At 39.0% G+C, this 15,838-nt stretch overlaps 1 protein-coding gene across 2 annotated transcripts in view; it reads left to right on the top strand.

Annotated features, from left to right (window-relative positions):
- Positions 1-8,745, top strand: part of TSHR (thyroid stimulating hormone receptor) — a 62,645-nt gene extending 53,900 nt beyond the window's left edge. For both annotated transcript variants that reach the window (XM_035328731.1, XM_035328732.1), the window contains 2 exons: positions 5,363-5,551; positions 7,034-8,745. In XM_035328731.1, coding sequence (XP_035184622.1) covers positions 5,363-5,551; positions 7,034-8,444 — 1,600 coding nt within the window. In that variant the 3' untranslated portion in view covers positions 8,445-8,745. The remainder of the gene's footprint in view (positions 1-5,362; positions 5,552-7,033) is intronic.
- Positions 8,746-15,838: the final 7,093 nt, after the last annotated feature.

Raw genomic sequence — 15,838 nt, forward strand, 5'->3', positions numbered from 1 at the left:
ACCACCTAGTTAGGTGGTATATTTAAGTAGATATTAAAAATTTAGGTACTTTTTTCATGTATTTGCAGTTTGCAAAAGCAGAGTAAGTGGGGAGTAGGATCACTGAAGACGTAATACATGCCAGTCATTCTGATGCCTCTGTCACTGCTGTACATTCAGATGTATACATAAATTACTACCTTTGGAAAACTATTTTAGCAGCATAATGACACTATGCTGCACTTCACCTGAAAATTAGTTCTTGGCTAGTATTCAGAGAATCAGTGGACCTGATTTATCAAGAAGAGCTGCTGCCTAGAACACAAAATCAGTAGAATACAACAAAAATATAAACATATAATCAGGCTTATTGTGCAACTGGCTTTTGCAAAACATGCAGCCCAAATCCAAAACGTTACTAACTGTCACGCAGGATACACGTGGGCAATTGATCATCTTTAGAAAAGCAGGAGCACTCTTTAAAATATCACTTCCCAGTCTAGGAAACAGTCCTACCTTTGGAGGTTCCACTCTGTTCCTGCCACTGGGCACAAGCAAGTCTTCAAGGAATGGAAACAGTCTGCATTCTGCTAATCGAAGAGTGCAGATTTGTAGATTTAAAGACTCTTTCAGTAAACAGAAATAATATGAGGAGTCTAAGCCCATCTGTTATATATCTTGTGCTTTTTAAACTATTATAGTATGCAATACTCAGAAATGTATGTGTGATTAGGTAGAAATTCTTACTTGTGCTTTCAATCTCATTTTTCAACCTTTTAAACTCTTATTATTTGATTTCATACTACAACCACATTTCTGGCTGTGAAAAATGTTATTGAAAAAAGCTATTACCCATTACATCTAGTTCTGAACTTCATAAAAAAATAGTCCAAAAATAATAATCCAGAAAAAAATATCAAATCTGGGCAGCTAAATATTTGTCTTATACTTGTATCATACATACAGTTCATCCAGAAAACATCTTCTAGGACATAAGCTATGTTTTACTCCCATATTCCTCTGAAGCTCACCCATGTCTCTGCAATGTTCAGTCTAATGTGCAAATTTCATATAAGTTAAGCAACAGCTTACCTTAGAAATGTCAAGACATTACCTAGAAATGTCTTAAGATTTATAAGAAACCATGAGGAAAAATGAAACAGCTAATGAGCCATGGTTTTAGAAGTGGGTGAGTGCACTTTGGTTACTTTTACACTCCACAGCACGGAGCTCTGTACGACTGCAGATCGACCACTTTCAGTTACCAGAGCAGCTCTATATCCCAGCTAAATGCTGAAGTCCAGTTCAGATCTGGGCTAGCAGGGAACTTTTCCAGCACTTCAACATAACCCTGAACATTTGGTGTCTCACATAAGGCTGCTTGGTTGTTGTTTTATTATGTATTAGCCTTTGGTGACAGTTTGTCAAATGCCTTGTGAAAGTCCTAAGAGACGCTAAGAGCAGTTTTTTCCTACAATGCTCAGAGAGATTTCTTTCTAAAGCAGGACTTTACAAAAGCCCTTCACATGCTGACTTCCCTCAGGTGTATCATATTAACCCATATCTTCATTAACTGGACTTTTTGCTAGAATTTCTAGGAAAAAGCCCAGTGCACACATTAGACTGACAGGCCTGTGCTTCCACTGACCTTCCCAACGTTTCAAGAATTGGTGGCTCATTGGCTACCTTCCTATCCCAGGACTACACAGCACTAATTTGAAGGATTCACACCTCTTCTGCTAATTTGACCGTTTCCTTCCTGACTCATTGCCTCAGTTTTCCTGCCCAACCTCTTCTATAGTCACTTCATTTTGGGACAGATGCTCTTGCTGAGTCTATCAGACCTCTTGTATGTTCTCTTGTGTGTCTTTGAGCCAGCTACAGCCTAGCAGTAGTAGCAGAATACTCTGTGCATTGTACACTTTGCTGTGTTTTAATAATGTCTTAGTTATCTATATAAATACGTATTAGTGAGGCTGTCATAACTGCAGTCACTTCCCATTTTTCTGAGCAGCCCAGAATAAGGACTGATCATACAGTGAAACAAAAGAAAAACATTTAAGAAAATTTTTCTTCTATAGTAATAGATACAGATTCAATTATCTGTATCTGATAACTCTGACTTCTTGGATTCACATTGCTCTGAAGATTAATAGTGATTATTTAAAAGCTTTCCAGTTTCAAGACAGCTGCTGAGCTGTTTGAAGTTGTTTGAGAATCTGAAAATATAATCTTCAATACTGAATTGGTAAGGTAAAAAAAAATCCCAACCAAGCCCACATTTTTCCTCTGGCCAGTTGACATGCTCTGCTAACAAAGCATGGGCTTAGGTAGGGTAACTACAACATTACCTTCCACAGAAGGACAGATTATCACCAGGCTCCCAAGAGGGTTTTCCATTTGCAGCAGCATTGGTACAGACAGGTGATAAGACCTCTTGGTGGCAGACACAGTACCAGTAGTTTAGGGACTTCCCAAACTGGGGACCCAGGAAACTTCCAGACTTCTGAGCCTTCTTTATCAAGCTTCTCTACATACTCCTTATTACTTCATATAGGAAGTATTTGATACTTCTGATCATCCTTGCTGTGGCTTTCTATGCTTTTCTACTTTATTTACACACTGTAAACTACATGTAGTATTGACAGAACTGCATACAGTATTTAAGATGTAGTCATGTTAGATTTACAGAGTGATTTTTTTCTGTTCTATTTTCTCCTTCTTTCCTAAAAATCCTTAGCATTCTATTTCCCTTCAACGTTACTGAATAGCACTGAGATGACATTTACAGCAAGGACTCCAAGATCTTTCCAGAGTGCTAAGTAAATTAAACCTCATTGTCACCTACATACTGTTAAGGTTGGTTTTCCTAAGCACACTTTATGTTCATCAGCATTGAATCACATCTATTATTTTACGGCTCTTAGTCACTTAGTATTACAAGGATCCTTCTGCTCCTTTTCATGGTCAGCTTTAGCTTTCACTACCCTGTATTATTTTGTGGCAGGAACAAACTTCATTGCTTCTACTCATTCTCTTTTCAGACTGATTATGAACATTTCAGTAGTACCAGCACCGACTTAGCTTCTGTGGGTGGGCCTTTGCTGTGATGATGTGTATATTCTGATACCAGTTCATTTTCCGTTCCTCCTTTAGTATGAATACTTTTCACAAGGTTCTAGGCTCTTCCCCTACTATTTTTTGAAAATTTTATTACTCCATGAGAGCCATTCCTCTTGTCACGTAACATCTTAGTTACCTCAACTGCACTTCTTATCTGATCTGACTTTGTCAATGCTTTTCAGGAAAAAAAAAGTCAATTGTATAAAGAGCATCATCTTTCTCCCTATGTTTGAGAACATCTTCAAACAACTCCCAAGAATTTGTGATGTGTCACTTCCCTTCCAAAAAGCATTAGCATTTCCCATGACATGACATTTAGCCATGGTCCCTTCCTAGAGGTACCTGCCACCATGAGTACTTGTTGGAGTACTTCAAAAGGGCTGCCAAACAGCCAGTCATGTCTTAGTAAGATCTAGTGCAAGGTCTGCTTTACCAAGATGTTTTGCTTCAAAAGGAGGTCTATATAAAATGAGGAAACTAGTGAAACAGGTAAAGGTAACCAAGTTAATAAGGGATTAGAGCATCTGTCATTCATGAAAAAGCTGAGAGAGCTGGGAATGCTTAGCCTGGAGAAGAGAAAACTTAGCAATGCATATAAATAGTTGAAAGGTGGGGAGGGAGCTGGGAATATGGATCCAGACTCTCCTCAGTGGTACTTTTTAACAGAAGATGCAAAAAAGCACAAACTGAAATACAGCAAAGTCCAGTTCAACATAACAAAAAAATTCCTTACTGTGCAGGTTGTCCAGTGCCGGATCAAGCTACCCAGAGAGGTTGTAGAGTATCCATTTCTTGAGAAAGTGAAAACACAACAGGACATAGCTCTGAGCAACTGGCTCTAGATGACCCGGCTTTGAGGATGGAGGTCAAACTGGATGATCTCTGGATTCAACAAAAATAAAGTGACAGTAGGCAGCATTTACACTCTAAGATCCATCTCAAGAGCTCAGCAGAAACATGTACAACCTACCAAAAAAGGTCTGAGAGAACAAAAAAGAAGTTGATGTTACTGAAACCAACTACTTGTGAACATATTTGAGTATGTATGATAGCAAATAAGCTATTAGAAGTAAAAAGCCCTCCTTCAAACAATGGAAGCAATTTCTAACTCAATTAGAAACAAACACTAGCAAAACAAAAGAAAAAATAAGGCAGAGTAAAACCAAGAGCTTTAGAAGCAATTTATTTAAATAATACAATTGGTAATTATTTTCTTGTAGACACAAGAAACCAGCCAGAGTGGGTAAAACACAGAGTGACAAGAACAGCACTCCTGGAAAACAATGCACAGAAAAAAGCTGAACTATTTATTAGCATGGGTGTTTATGATGCAAGTGCTTAGCATTCCTCCTACACTTGAAACTTTTTTACTGATTTATTTATTTACAGAGAGGTTTAGGGACAAAGCAAACAGATGAGTGGAAAACACTAGCAGGATCAGCTGGCATGCACCTGGTAGTTCTAAAGGAAATCCACAAACAGGGCAATGCAACTGCTGAACTGAACTCAGAAAAGAGAAAGCATCAAACATACTAAATTTTCTGAGAGTTTCAGGATACACCAAGGTAGAGGAATTTCAGGTTATGAAGAATGTTGTTTTAGCAATTATAGTACTATCTCTTGAAGTATTCCAACAGGTTAAAATGAGTCTAAGCCCGAAACAAAATAGCTCTTCCAGTGGAAGATCCAGTTTCATTGAAGAATTTTTGGAACTTTTTTTTATACGTGCATTACATGGTTGGCTCTAATGATGTAATTTTTAAAGTCCTAATATTTCTTCATCATGTCTATTCTCCGAGACATTAAAAATAAACTTTAAAACACAGAGAAACCATAGGAGGAATTAGTTTTGTACTAGAATTTGAATGGGATCAGAACCTAGCAAAGTGATACAATAAATCTTACTGACAGTATGTGTACATGCCTGGAAGGTATACAATAGTATTCCTAATGAAGGAAATTGAAGCGTTCTTGTACATAGTTTTTTATATGCTAAACTGTTAGTTGTATCTGAGCCTGTGAATTGATCGAATCAGTCCCTGGTGTCAAATTGAGGTTTATTTAGTTCATAAGAATATGCTGTAACTGCCTTTGTGCTTCAGAAGTGGAAAATAACTGTGCAGCTTGCTAAATCCCCACCTCCCCTGGATTTAATTTTTGCTGCAGAATTCTATGACATTCATAAATCACTGTAAGAAACTGAAATTTCAGATCCAGTTACTTAATTTTCTGAAGTTTGTCTGTTTCTTCCTTTACCTAGGGATATCTCCAGAACAGAGATTGTTAATCTTCCAGCCAAAGGACTGGAAAGCCTTAAAGAACTCATGGCCAAAAACACGTGGACTTTAAAGAAATTACCAGCTGTAAAGATTTTTCTTCAACTAATGCGAGCTGATCTGTCCTATCCAAGTCACTGCTGTGCTTTCAAGAACTGGAAAAAAAGCAGTGGGTGAGTTTTTAAAGGAATTAAATGAAGACAAAGTTTTAATACTAATATAAAGATACATATGTTGACATTTTTATGAACATTTTTCTAGGTATAGAGGACATTCTTTGAAACAGAGGTTACAATTCCAAACTGAGGGAAGAAAGAATTTTTGATATAACACAATGTGTAGGACCTTCTTCCTTTTGCTAAGCCCAGAAGGAAAAAAAATAGGTAAAGAAAACCAACCAGAATATGCTACAACAAGGACTAGAAAAATAAGTTTCAGAGGGTTTATAACCTCACGTTTCAGACGTTTTCTAACTGAAAAGCTAAGGATATATTATGTTCTTTAGTAATAATTTTAGCAGGATTTCCAGTTTCCCATCAGAAAACGTGCTGAGAGCTTTTGGAGGGAAAAAATACATTTATAGATGTCCTGATGCAAGACAGCAACTCATCTGCTGCATAGGTGGGGGGGAAGGGGAGCACACAAGAGGGAATGACTTGCTGTGGTTAGCAGCAGCATTTTACTTCAGAATTCAAATTCAGTGTAATTTTCTACAAAATTTAATAAGGTTTAGAGCCATGAACTCTTACTGAGGCCAGCCCTTGATTCAGGAAAACAGCCTCAATCTTCAGTAATGCAGTATTTGCCATTGCAGTGTATAGTATATTAAAAAATATGCTATGATAAGTGCATTAATTATTCAGGAAAAAACTCATGTACCAATAACATTCACAGTTAAAATGGACAGGGAAAATGAGGACAATCAAATAAGATGGGAGAGCGATTCTAAACTTGGACAGGAAGAATGTGCAGAAGGAACCCAGCACAACTTAATAAGAAAACACTAAGGACATGCATGTCTATTAGTGGACGTGATCATATCTCAGACTGTATTGTACACAATCTTAAATTTTACACAATTTCAAATTCTAAACAAAAAATGATGCTGAATTGCACCTTTTTTCTACTAATAAATGTAAATAAATTTTGACTACTCTATGCAGGTGCATCACACCATAATGCACTGTATTCCCAACTACTACGGTACTAGTTAGCTGTAAGGAAAGTAGAGGAAATACACAGAACAGAAATGAAAGCTATGAAAATTCTGGTAGAAACTGATTTGTGAGTAAAAATGAAAAGGAAAATAGCATTGCGTGTATTACCTAAGAAGTTATAAACAATCTTGTGAACTACTACCAAGAAGGAAGAGGGATTATAGATGGTGGCAGGCCAATTTACTACTGGGGATATCTGACAGCAATAGAGAAAGGAAAGATGTAGACTGAAAAAAAAATAGCTACTGTGACAATGAAGTCTCCTGAGATGTTTGACCCCAGAAATGCTCAAGCTCATTGTTCACTTTATGTTAACAAAAATATGTCTGATTACACTTTTATAGCTACATTCTTATTCAGTGATTTGGTTTTGAAGTGTTCCCTTTGTTTACCTCAGACTGTAAATGCCAGTGGTAATTTTCCCCTGTACTCTTTCAGAATTCTAGAGTATCTGATGTGTAACCAGACCAGCAGTCACAGCTTTCGTAAGAGAAGATCAGTCAACGCTCTCAGAGATCCACTTTACAAAGATTATACTGAAGAATACACAGACCACACTGATACTATGCATGACAAAAACACCAAGTTCAGGAATTTTCATGAAAATTCCCAGTATTACATTTTTTTCGAAGATCACGGGGAAGGAAATGTTGGATTTGGCCAAGAGCTGAAGAACCCTCAAACAAATGACATGCAGACCTTTGACAGTCATTACGACTATCCTGTCTGTGGAAGTAACGAGGATGTAATATGCACTCCAGAACCTGATGAGTTTAATCCCTGTGAGGACATAATGGGATATCAATTTCTGAGGATTGTGGTGTGGTTTGTGAACCTGCTGGCCATCCTAGGTAACATTTTTGTCCTTTTCATCCTTCTGACCAGCCACTACAAACTGACTGTACCGCGCTTTCTTATGTGTAACTTGGCCTTTGCTGATTTTTGCATGGGGTTATACCTTCTCCTGATTGCTTCAGTGGATCTCTACACCAGGTCAGAGTACTATAATCATGCTATAGAGTGGCAGACGGGGCCTGGTTGCAACACAGCAGGGTTTTTCACAGTCTTTGCTAGTGAACTTTCTATATACACACTCACTGTGATCACCCTGGAGCGCTGGTATGCCATCACGTTTGCCATGCGCCCAGATCGGAAGATTCGCCTCCGTCATGCTTTGGTTATCATGCTGGGAGGTTGGCTCTCATGTTTTCTTCTTGCCCTTATGCCACTGGTTGGAGTCAGCAGCTACAGCAAAGTCAGCATCTGCTTGCCTATGGACACAGAAACACCAGTGGCTGAAGCCTACGTTGTCTTTGTTTTAATATGTAACATCATCGCTTTTGTCATCATTTGTGCCTGCTACATAAAAATCTACATCACTGTGCGAAACCCTCAGTACAAGTCAGGGGACAAAGACACCAAAATCGCCAAACGGATGGCTGTGTTGATTTTCACTGACTTTCTGTGCATGGCTCCCATCTCTTTCCATGCTTTATCTGCCATTATGAACAAACCATTGATAACTGTCACTAATTCAAAGATTTTGCTGGTACTCTTCTACCCGCTCAATTCTTGTGCCAACCCATTTCTATATGCTATTTTCACCAAAGCGTTCCGAAGAGATGTGTTTATCTTGCTAAGCAAGTTTGGAATATGTGAGCATCAGGCTCAAGTCTACAGAGGTCAGACAATCTCAGCCAAAAACAGCAGTGGCTCTTATGGGCAGAGAATCAGCCGAGGGGTAGGTCAGATTCTTACAAGCATTCAAGACCCGGTCAATGATTACCTTCCTGCTATGACGATGCAAAACCAAATTCTTGTGGAGGAATCCAAGCAAACTGAGTTATGACATCTCAAAGTATCACAACCACGATCTGGTCAACAGCTGGCTGTGCATACAGAAATTGAATGAGAAGATAATGTTTTCTCCTTATCCTTTTTTTCCCTACACTATCCTTGTGATATCTCAAATAGCTTCTGAAAGATGAGCCTTTCACTTGAACCTTGTCTCACATTATTATCAGTGCAGGTGACAAGATACTGTTCCAATGATGCTGCTGGAAATGGATGTGAAAGTTCTGTATAAATAGGAAATTTAATATACTGAAGTAAAGTTAGCAAATATTAAATGTACCTTCATCTAAAAAAAATAAGGAAGCAAGAGACCATGCATAAAACATCAGGGTACTGTTGTCAGGGTACTGTTATGACTAAAAAGGATGTACAGTCTTAAGGAAAAAATTAGGTTAAAAATATTAGAAGTTGAAGCTCTTCAGTGTTAACTGCCTATGTGTCAAAAGCTTTGGTTTTATAATAGCAAATTCCTAAAACTTTCACTGGGGTGTGAAATGAAACAGATTCCTTCTGCTTCTACCATCCTGACCAGAAATGAAGCCAAAACTGCTTGCAGTTTTTGGTTTACTTAGGTGAAGTGAGAAGAGAAGCTTCTTCATATTGCCTTTATAGCAGTAAAAGGCAAATGCCATTGATTTTGCTGTTATTCATAACTGGTGACAAACATAAGGGCATTTGTTTGTGTGTTGCAAAAATATCTCTTTCTGTCACATTCTCTCACTTTCTGATAAAGCTACGTAGGAGATGGCTTAATGTGAATTTCTTTTGAAGAAATTTAGTCTACCCAGTCAAACTAATGTTCATATTTTTTTGATGGTTGAAAATTTAAGATTGTACTAAATTTTAATGCAACTCTCCATTCTTCACCTAACTGCAGTACCATTTAATTTGAACATCAAGAAGCACTTTACTGTGCAGGTGACCGAGCACTGGCACAGGCTGCCCAGACAGGCTGTAGTCTCTCCTTGGAGATCTCCAAAAGCCACCTGGGTGCGGTCCTGGTCTACCTGCTCTGGGTGGCCATGCTTGAGCAGGGGGTTGGACCAGATGACTTCAGAAGTCACTTCCAACCTCAGCCATTCTGTGATTCCATTAATCTGAGCATGTTTATGTTGAACACCAAGGACTGCCGTTCCTACTTACCTCTCTCTTATGCAGCTAGAATGACCTTCCTTCTAGCGCTTGCTATGCTGAGCTGCCTCAAACTTACACTTAGACAGAGGGTGCGGATCGTGCCTTCAGGTTACTTCATGCCCTTCAGTTACTGAATTGAAGGCCAGCTGCTGGCTCCTCCAACATCTCTCCATCTCGTGGGGAGATCTGTATCTGAGTGTTGTAACGTCTGCAGTACAGCTACATACACCACATGGTTATCTTTGGCTGGCCACTGCATGCCTGCAGCTTAGGTGCATACTCGCAACACTGTGCTTAAGGAAATGCAAGTTCAGACACAAGGAATATTATATAGACTCTTGCTACAGTGAAGCACTAAAGCACCCTGCTGGCACACCTGCTGCTAAATACAGCCAAACCTTAGATCAGGCTTGGCTGTGGTAGGTTCACCCACATGCCACAGTCAAATGAACCGGGGCCTGGCTCTCTGCATCTTCTGCAGAGATCAGGACTCGGGTTAGGAGCTGCTCTGCGTCAGCTTGTTAACACTTGTGTGGCATAGGTGCCTGGTTCTGACAGCAGGATCAGACCTGTTCTCAGCCAAATGTAGAGACTAGCTCTGTAGGACTGGTACTGAGATTGCCATTGATTATTTCACCCATCCATTTAGAATGCCAACCATGAGAACAAAGAATACTGAGTGAGTCTCTGCCTTCAGGTAGGTATTTTAAGATAATTTTTGTAGTATCTATACAACTTTAATGGAGTTACAGTCTTTGGAGAATAGTAATTAAATTGAGCAGACAGCAGTCAAACCTCTTATAATGAGAGTTTGTAGGATCCAGACAACCATAATGGTAATGCCCTTCCAACTATGAGCTACTACAGCCAGTAACTGCAGGATTGTGAATGCCATGTACATACTCGTTCAAACACAATTTGATTTCACATTCCTAATTATAAAGGCTGCTTCAGTGAACAGAAAAAATGGCCTACCATTCACTGACACTGCGACATGGTCTTATAAAAAAATTATTCTATCACTGGTAATTATTCCATCTTGGAACAGTAGCATTCAGAACACCACCCTAGTCCCGCTCAAGGGTACCATACACAGCAAGCTGCTACAGTTGCAACCTCTGCCCTCAGATTCTGCTGTCCTTCTGATACAGGAATGATCATTAAAGGGATAAAAGGTTATCTGTCCATACTTTCCTGAGTGCCTTTATCACTTCATCAGAAGCTAAGACAATCAAGTTCCATGAACACACTGCATATTTATGCTACAAATTCCATATGTACTAGGGTACCAGTGGGGGGAAAAAGAAAATCCAAGCTTGAATCATATTCTTCTTCAGAAAGAGAGGAAAGCTTAAATCAATAATCATTTTAAAAGTATTTTTAGAAGTACCACAGATCACTTATTTCAAACATCTTTTCACCTTAAGCGAAGCCAGAAGATTCACTCCATGGGAACTACTAAGACATTGGAAAGACATTGGAAGGTATTTTGGACTGCCTGTGGAATGATTTTGAATTAATACAGCTCTTTGCTGTAACTTATGGAAGATGTGCATTTACACATTATTGAACTTTATTACTGAGCACCACTGCATATATTTTGTCAACTGAGAAGATTCTGTGATACTGCCATTATGAACAAAGTTAGATATTTCTGTTTTGTCTTGCATATTCCTTTTGTGCTTATCTCGAAAAGTATTTAAGAAGCTACGGGAAACATCCATGCAGTAGACTTTCAAATAAATTATTTTTCATATGTTTATTTGTAAATAGCTGTATCCTATAGATATTCTCTTGCATTTCTGCTTTGGTCAGTCCTGGCAGCCATTTTTGTTTTTGCATACACCCTGATGTAATACTTGCTATTTTAAATGTCTCAGCAAGATGTACTATTTCTGGCAGTAAGCACTTTTTTTTTTTCCTCTAGAATACTTTAGATATAATGCAGAGCATTGGAATAAAATGTTTTGTTTGAAATTTTAAGAGGCCCAGTGAGCTTTTCTGACGGTTTTAGAATATTTTTCCTCTAAAAGAAGTTAAGACTATTTGTTAAGACTATTTCTCCTGCACTTAATTTAATTGTTCTCCTTGGCTAGCACACAGACAAAAAAGACTGACACTATTTACCATAGACTTTGTTTTTTTCCCCACAGCTAGCAGGGAAAAGGTTGTCCTAAACAGCCATTTCAGTGCAGCAGAGATGGAAAGAGATACATCCGTATTTTACTGAGATTACCGCTGAGCTCTGGAGTTCCAAAATCATCACTGAAAACATTCAAGATAGTCAGAAGAATCACCTAACAGCCATGAGATCCTCTTAAAAGACTAAATCTGGTATTCAATCTTTTTCACACTCCTTTCTAAGCTTAATTTGTATGGACAGCCACAATGACTAACGATTGGATACTTCATGAGAAAACACACACAGTAAGAAAATTGTGTGGTAGAGAGACTGCAGCAAGGATTTTCACACAGCTAAACAAAGTATCAGTCAAGTCTTGACATACCCTCCCTGTCCTAAAAAATTCAGTTGACTTCAGCATCTGTGCACCATGCCACATCTTTTAATTATGCTTCTCTCATGAAGCTTTAGGGTTCAAGGAATCTCTTTCTCAATTGTAGATGCTAACTGGAACAAGTAGGCTAACAAATGACCATGTTCTTATGACCACAGTTCTTTCCAAGAGGCCTGTGCTGTTCAGCACGTGCATAAGGGACCTGGAATAAGGAATGAACAGTAAGGAAAGTGCAATAATACTAAGGTATCCAGAGAACCAAAAACAGATATGACCATGAACAACTGCTGAAAGACTCCTTAAGACTGAATGACTGGCAAGAGAAATTCAGCATAGATAAAGCGATAATGCAGGGCAAAAAAAAGACAAACACACATCTTAAGTGATGTGCTCTGAGCTGAAAACCAGTTCAGGAACAAGATCTTAGGGTTACAATACATACATCTATGAAAGTCTCAGCACATGCTTCCTACACATCAAAAAGGCAAATCAAATGATATTATGAAGAAAAGTGCAGAATATAAAGCAAGCAATTACTATATCACTGTATAAATCTGCATCTCGTCTACACCTTGAATAATGTGCAGCTCTCACCTTTGTAACAGAAAGATGTAAGAGAACAAGGTAAGTTTCCAAGGAGGGTCACAAAGAGAACCAAAGGCTTGGAAAACTTGATAAAGTCGTGAGCAGCCTGGAGCAGCTGAGTTACTGAACCTGTCAAAGCATGATGTGGGTAGTAGTTTAGGGAGTGACTAAGAATTCATGGAAGATAAATCTGTGGAAAGATAACTTAAAAACACCTGATTTCTGTCTCATGATACTTCCAAACAGCAGCTGCATGGTAGATGGGTGTCCTTGGGGAGTGTATCATTCATGCTTGCCTATTCTTTTATGCTTCCTGCACCACACCGCATAAGCAGGTAATTATAAGGATTTTGGCATAGACAGACTTCTAGTCTGTTCCGTATCAGCCACATGGCTCAAGCACAAGGACTCCTCATTCAAAACCCTGCACAGAAATGGCAAGAGCCATAGTCTTCAGGACTTTGTCTGGCTCTGGGATTTTGGATGGGAGAACAAAAATAAAAATCCCATTTTGGGGTGGTAGAAAATGTCAATATTTTTTCTACATAAACTTGTGAGATTGTATTCGCCTAATTTATAGTGCCAATACATACACAACAAAAGACTTCCTCGTTCTCAGACACAGAGAAGAAAAAAGCTGTAAAGCCGAGTCACAGCCTTGGTTGTGAGACTTGGTATTTTCTGTGAGCAATTTAAGCTGGCTATAGTTGGCCTGTGCCAATCTCCCTTCTCCCCACCCCAGAACAGACATGTTTTCTTGTACAAGTAGACAGATGACACCACCTGCAATGGGTCAGCTACAGTCGAAGTAAAGCACACCCTGCTATGGAATCCTGAAACCTGTAATAAGTATTAAAAAGTAAATTTCAAATTACTACCATAGCTTTTCAGCTTACAAACATAAACAAAACACACTTCTATTCCCTTTCTTGCCGGATAGTTTATATATTAATGCTTACAACATAACCTTTGGAAAATTTGTACAAAACAAATCCTTGAAGAGTGAAGCTTGATCTGAGCAGACCTCCTATACTCATGTGTTAAAATGAGCCAACCCCTCCTTTCCAGGCTGTTTAGCAATAGCAGAATAATCTTTTTTTTGTTTGTTTGTTTGTTTTTCCTAACAGATGCAAGGCGTCCTTGGTCTAAAACCCCTCCAAATGGTGTCTGGCATGCAGTTAAAATTGGATGGGGTAAGGCACGCAATTAGTTGAACACCTAATCGTGCCTTTTTGTTGTGCACTCCCCTCCTCCTTGGAAGGCATTGTGAAAACATACGCCACTGCACTCTGATGTAGGCTTTGTGGGCTAGAGCACAAGTTGTGAAGGGCCATTATCATGCCCTGGAACAGAAGGTGGTTAAGAGGTCCTGGTGACGCACACTGAGATGTTCTGACAGTACTGTAGACCTAGAATTCATACTGGGCCAATAACACATCTACATCAAAACTGAAATACTTTTAAGCTGCTTAGTTTCTTCTGTCTGGCATAACTTATGTTTGTGTGACTACAGTGACATGAAAGCAAACAAACAGATGCTCTAAAAGGTCCATACATGGACTACTTTATCAGCAGAACCCACCAGTTTTAACCTCCTTTCCCCATCCTGCACCCAGTAAGTGCACACACGTTGGTGTGAATTGCTACAGTACTTCAGATTATCTCAGGGTCTCAGATTAGACAGAATACTAATCCTGTGGATTTTGTTGTTGTTGTTTATAATTGCCAGTCCTTGTTTTCCACCCTGTGAACATATTGTGTCAGTAATCAAAAAAAAAATGGAAAAGTCTCATCAACAGCAGCATAGGACTTGGAACTCTTTTGGGCCATCGTGCACTTACTTCTTTAAAGAGCTCACCTTCTGCTTTAATATGAATCAACCCAAGCTTACCCTATTTTTGGGTAGTAGTTCTGATTTGTTCTGATTCTGTACAATGCCAAACCTTGTACGTGCAGCCACCTGAAGCCACATCTTTACTGTTGTGCATCTGTGTGGTTTAGCTGAAGCTCACAGAGCTTTGTTAAAGCATTAGGTGAAGGAAAGCAGTCTCGTTTTGGTTCTCAGACATTCACTATGCAGCCCTTTGGTTCCCTCTTTTTTTTTTTTTTTTTTTTGAGGAATGACATCTGCTGTGAACATCAACTTCATTCATAATATGTATATGAGCTCACTAAACAGTCATTACAGTGGGATAGGAATTGTTTGACTGTTCCTTGTATACATGTTGTGATACTTTTTTAAAGAACTACTTTGGTGCCTCCCTGTTGCCAATACTGAGACGGTTAACTGGCTAGACTGTGACACTGACACTGGTTGTCTTAGAGCTGAAATTACAGCAGCTTTTCCTTGAAAAGGTAGCTGTGAGGGAAAATGACAGTACTCCCTGTCTTACGTGGAGGCAAAGCTGCAACAAAAAAATCCAAGCGGTAACGTGGGTTTTAGCAAAAAACCTATCACTCGAATTTCTAAGGCTCTATTTGTCTGTCCTCTCCATGGCTCATTGCTGACTGGCACATATAGGATACCACTGAAATAACAAGCAGCAAGACAATTCTATTTGTGCTGCACCTACAGTGCTGTTTGTAGGCTGACTGTAGTCAAACAATTCCCTAAATCATAGGTGGGTTACTGCTGCTGCCTAGAGGGAACTGGGGAAACAGCAGAACAATTCTTTGTAGCTAGCTGCAGACTTCCAATTAAACGCAGCAACAAGGTGTATTTTGATAAAAGAGAATTAGAATGGATGGCTGACGCACTGGCAGGGGCACTTTTCCAAGAAAAGTCCTGGAAAAAAAAGTTTTTTGTTCCTTACATACACTTCTCTTTCTACCACTAAGTATGTTTGCACTCTCTCAGATTTTGTAAAAAGTCTGGCTATCTTATCCTTATCCTGTGTTCTCTCAGTTTCCTCCTTCCAGAGTCTCTTTATGACTCTTTCCCTTATCCCGGCAGAAATCCCATGCTCTATATGAAGTACTTTACATTTTCCACGTACCTATTGTATAGAATTGATTTAAGCTACATGGCAACATACACACAGCCACCTCAGGGAGAAATTATAGAAAGCTGCATAAGGGTATGAACAGAACAATTCAGAACAGAAAATGAAAGCCAAAAGTTCTTCTATATATACACTAAGAGCAATTTGATCTC

The sequence above is a fragment of the Oxyura jamaicensis genome, chromosome 5 (genome assembly GCF_011077185.1).
Source record: "Oxyura jamaicensis isolate SHBP4307 breed ruddy duck chromosome 5, BPBGC_Ojam_1.0, whole genome shotgun sequence".
Lineage (NCBI taxonomy): Eukaryota > Metazoa > Chordata > Aves > Anseriformes > Anatidae > Oxyura > Oxyura jamaicensis.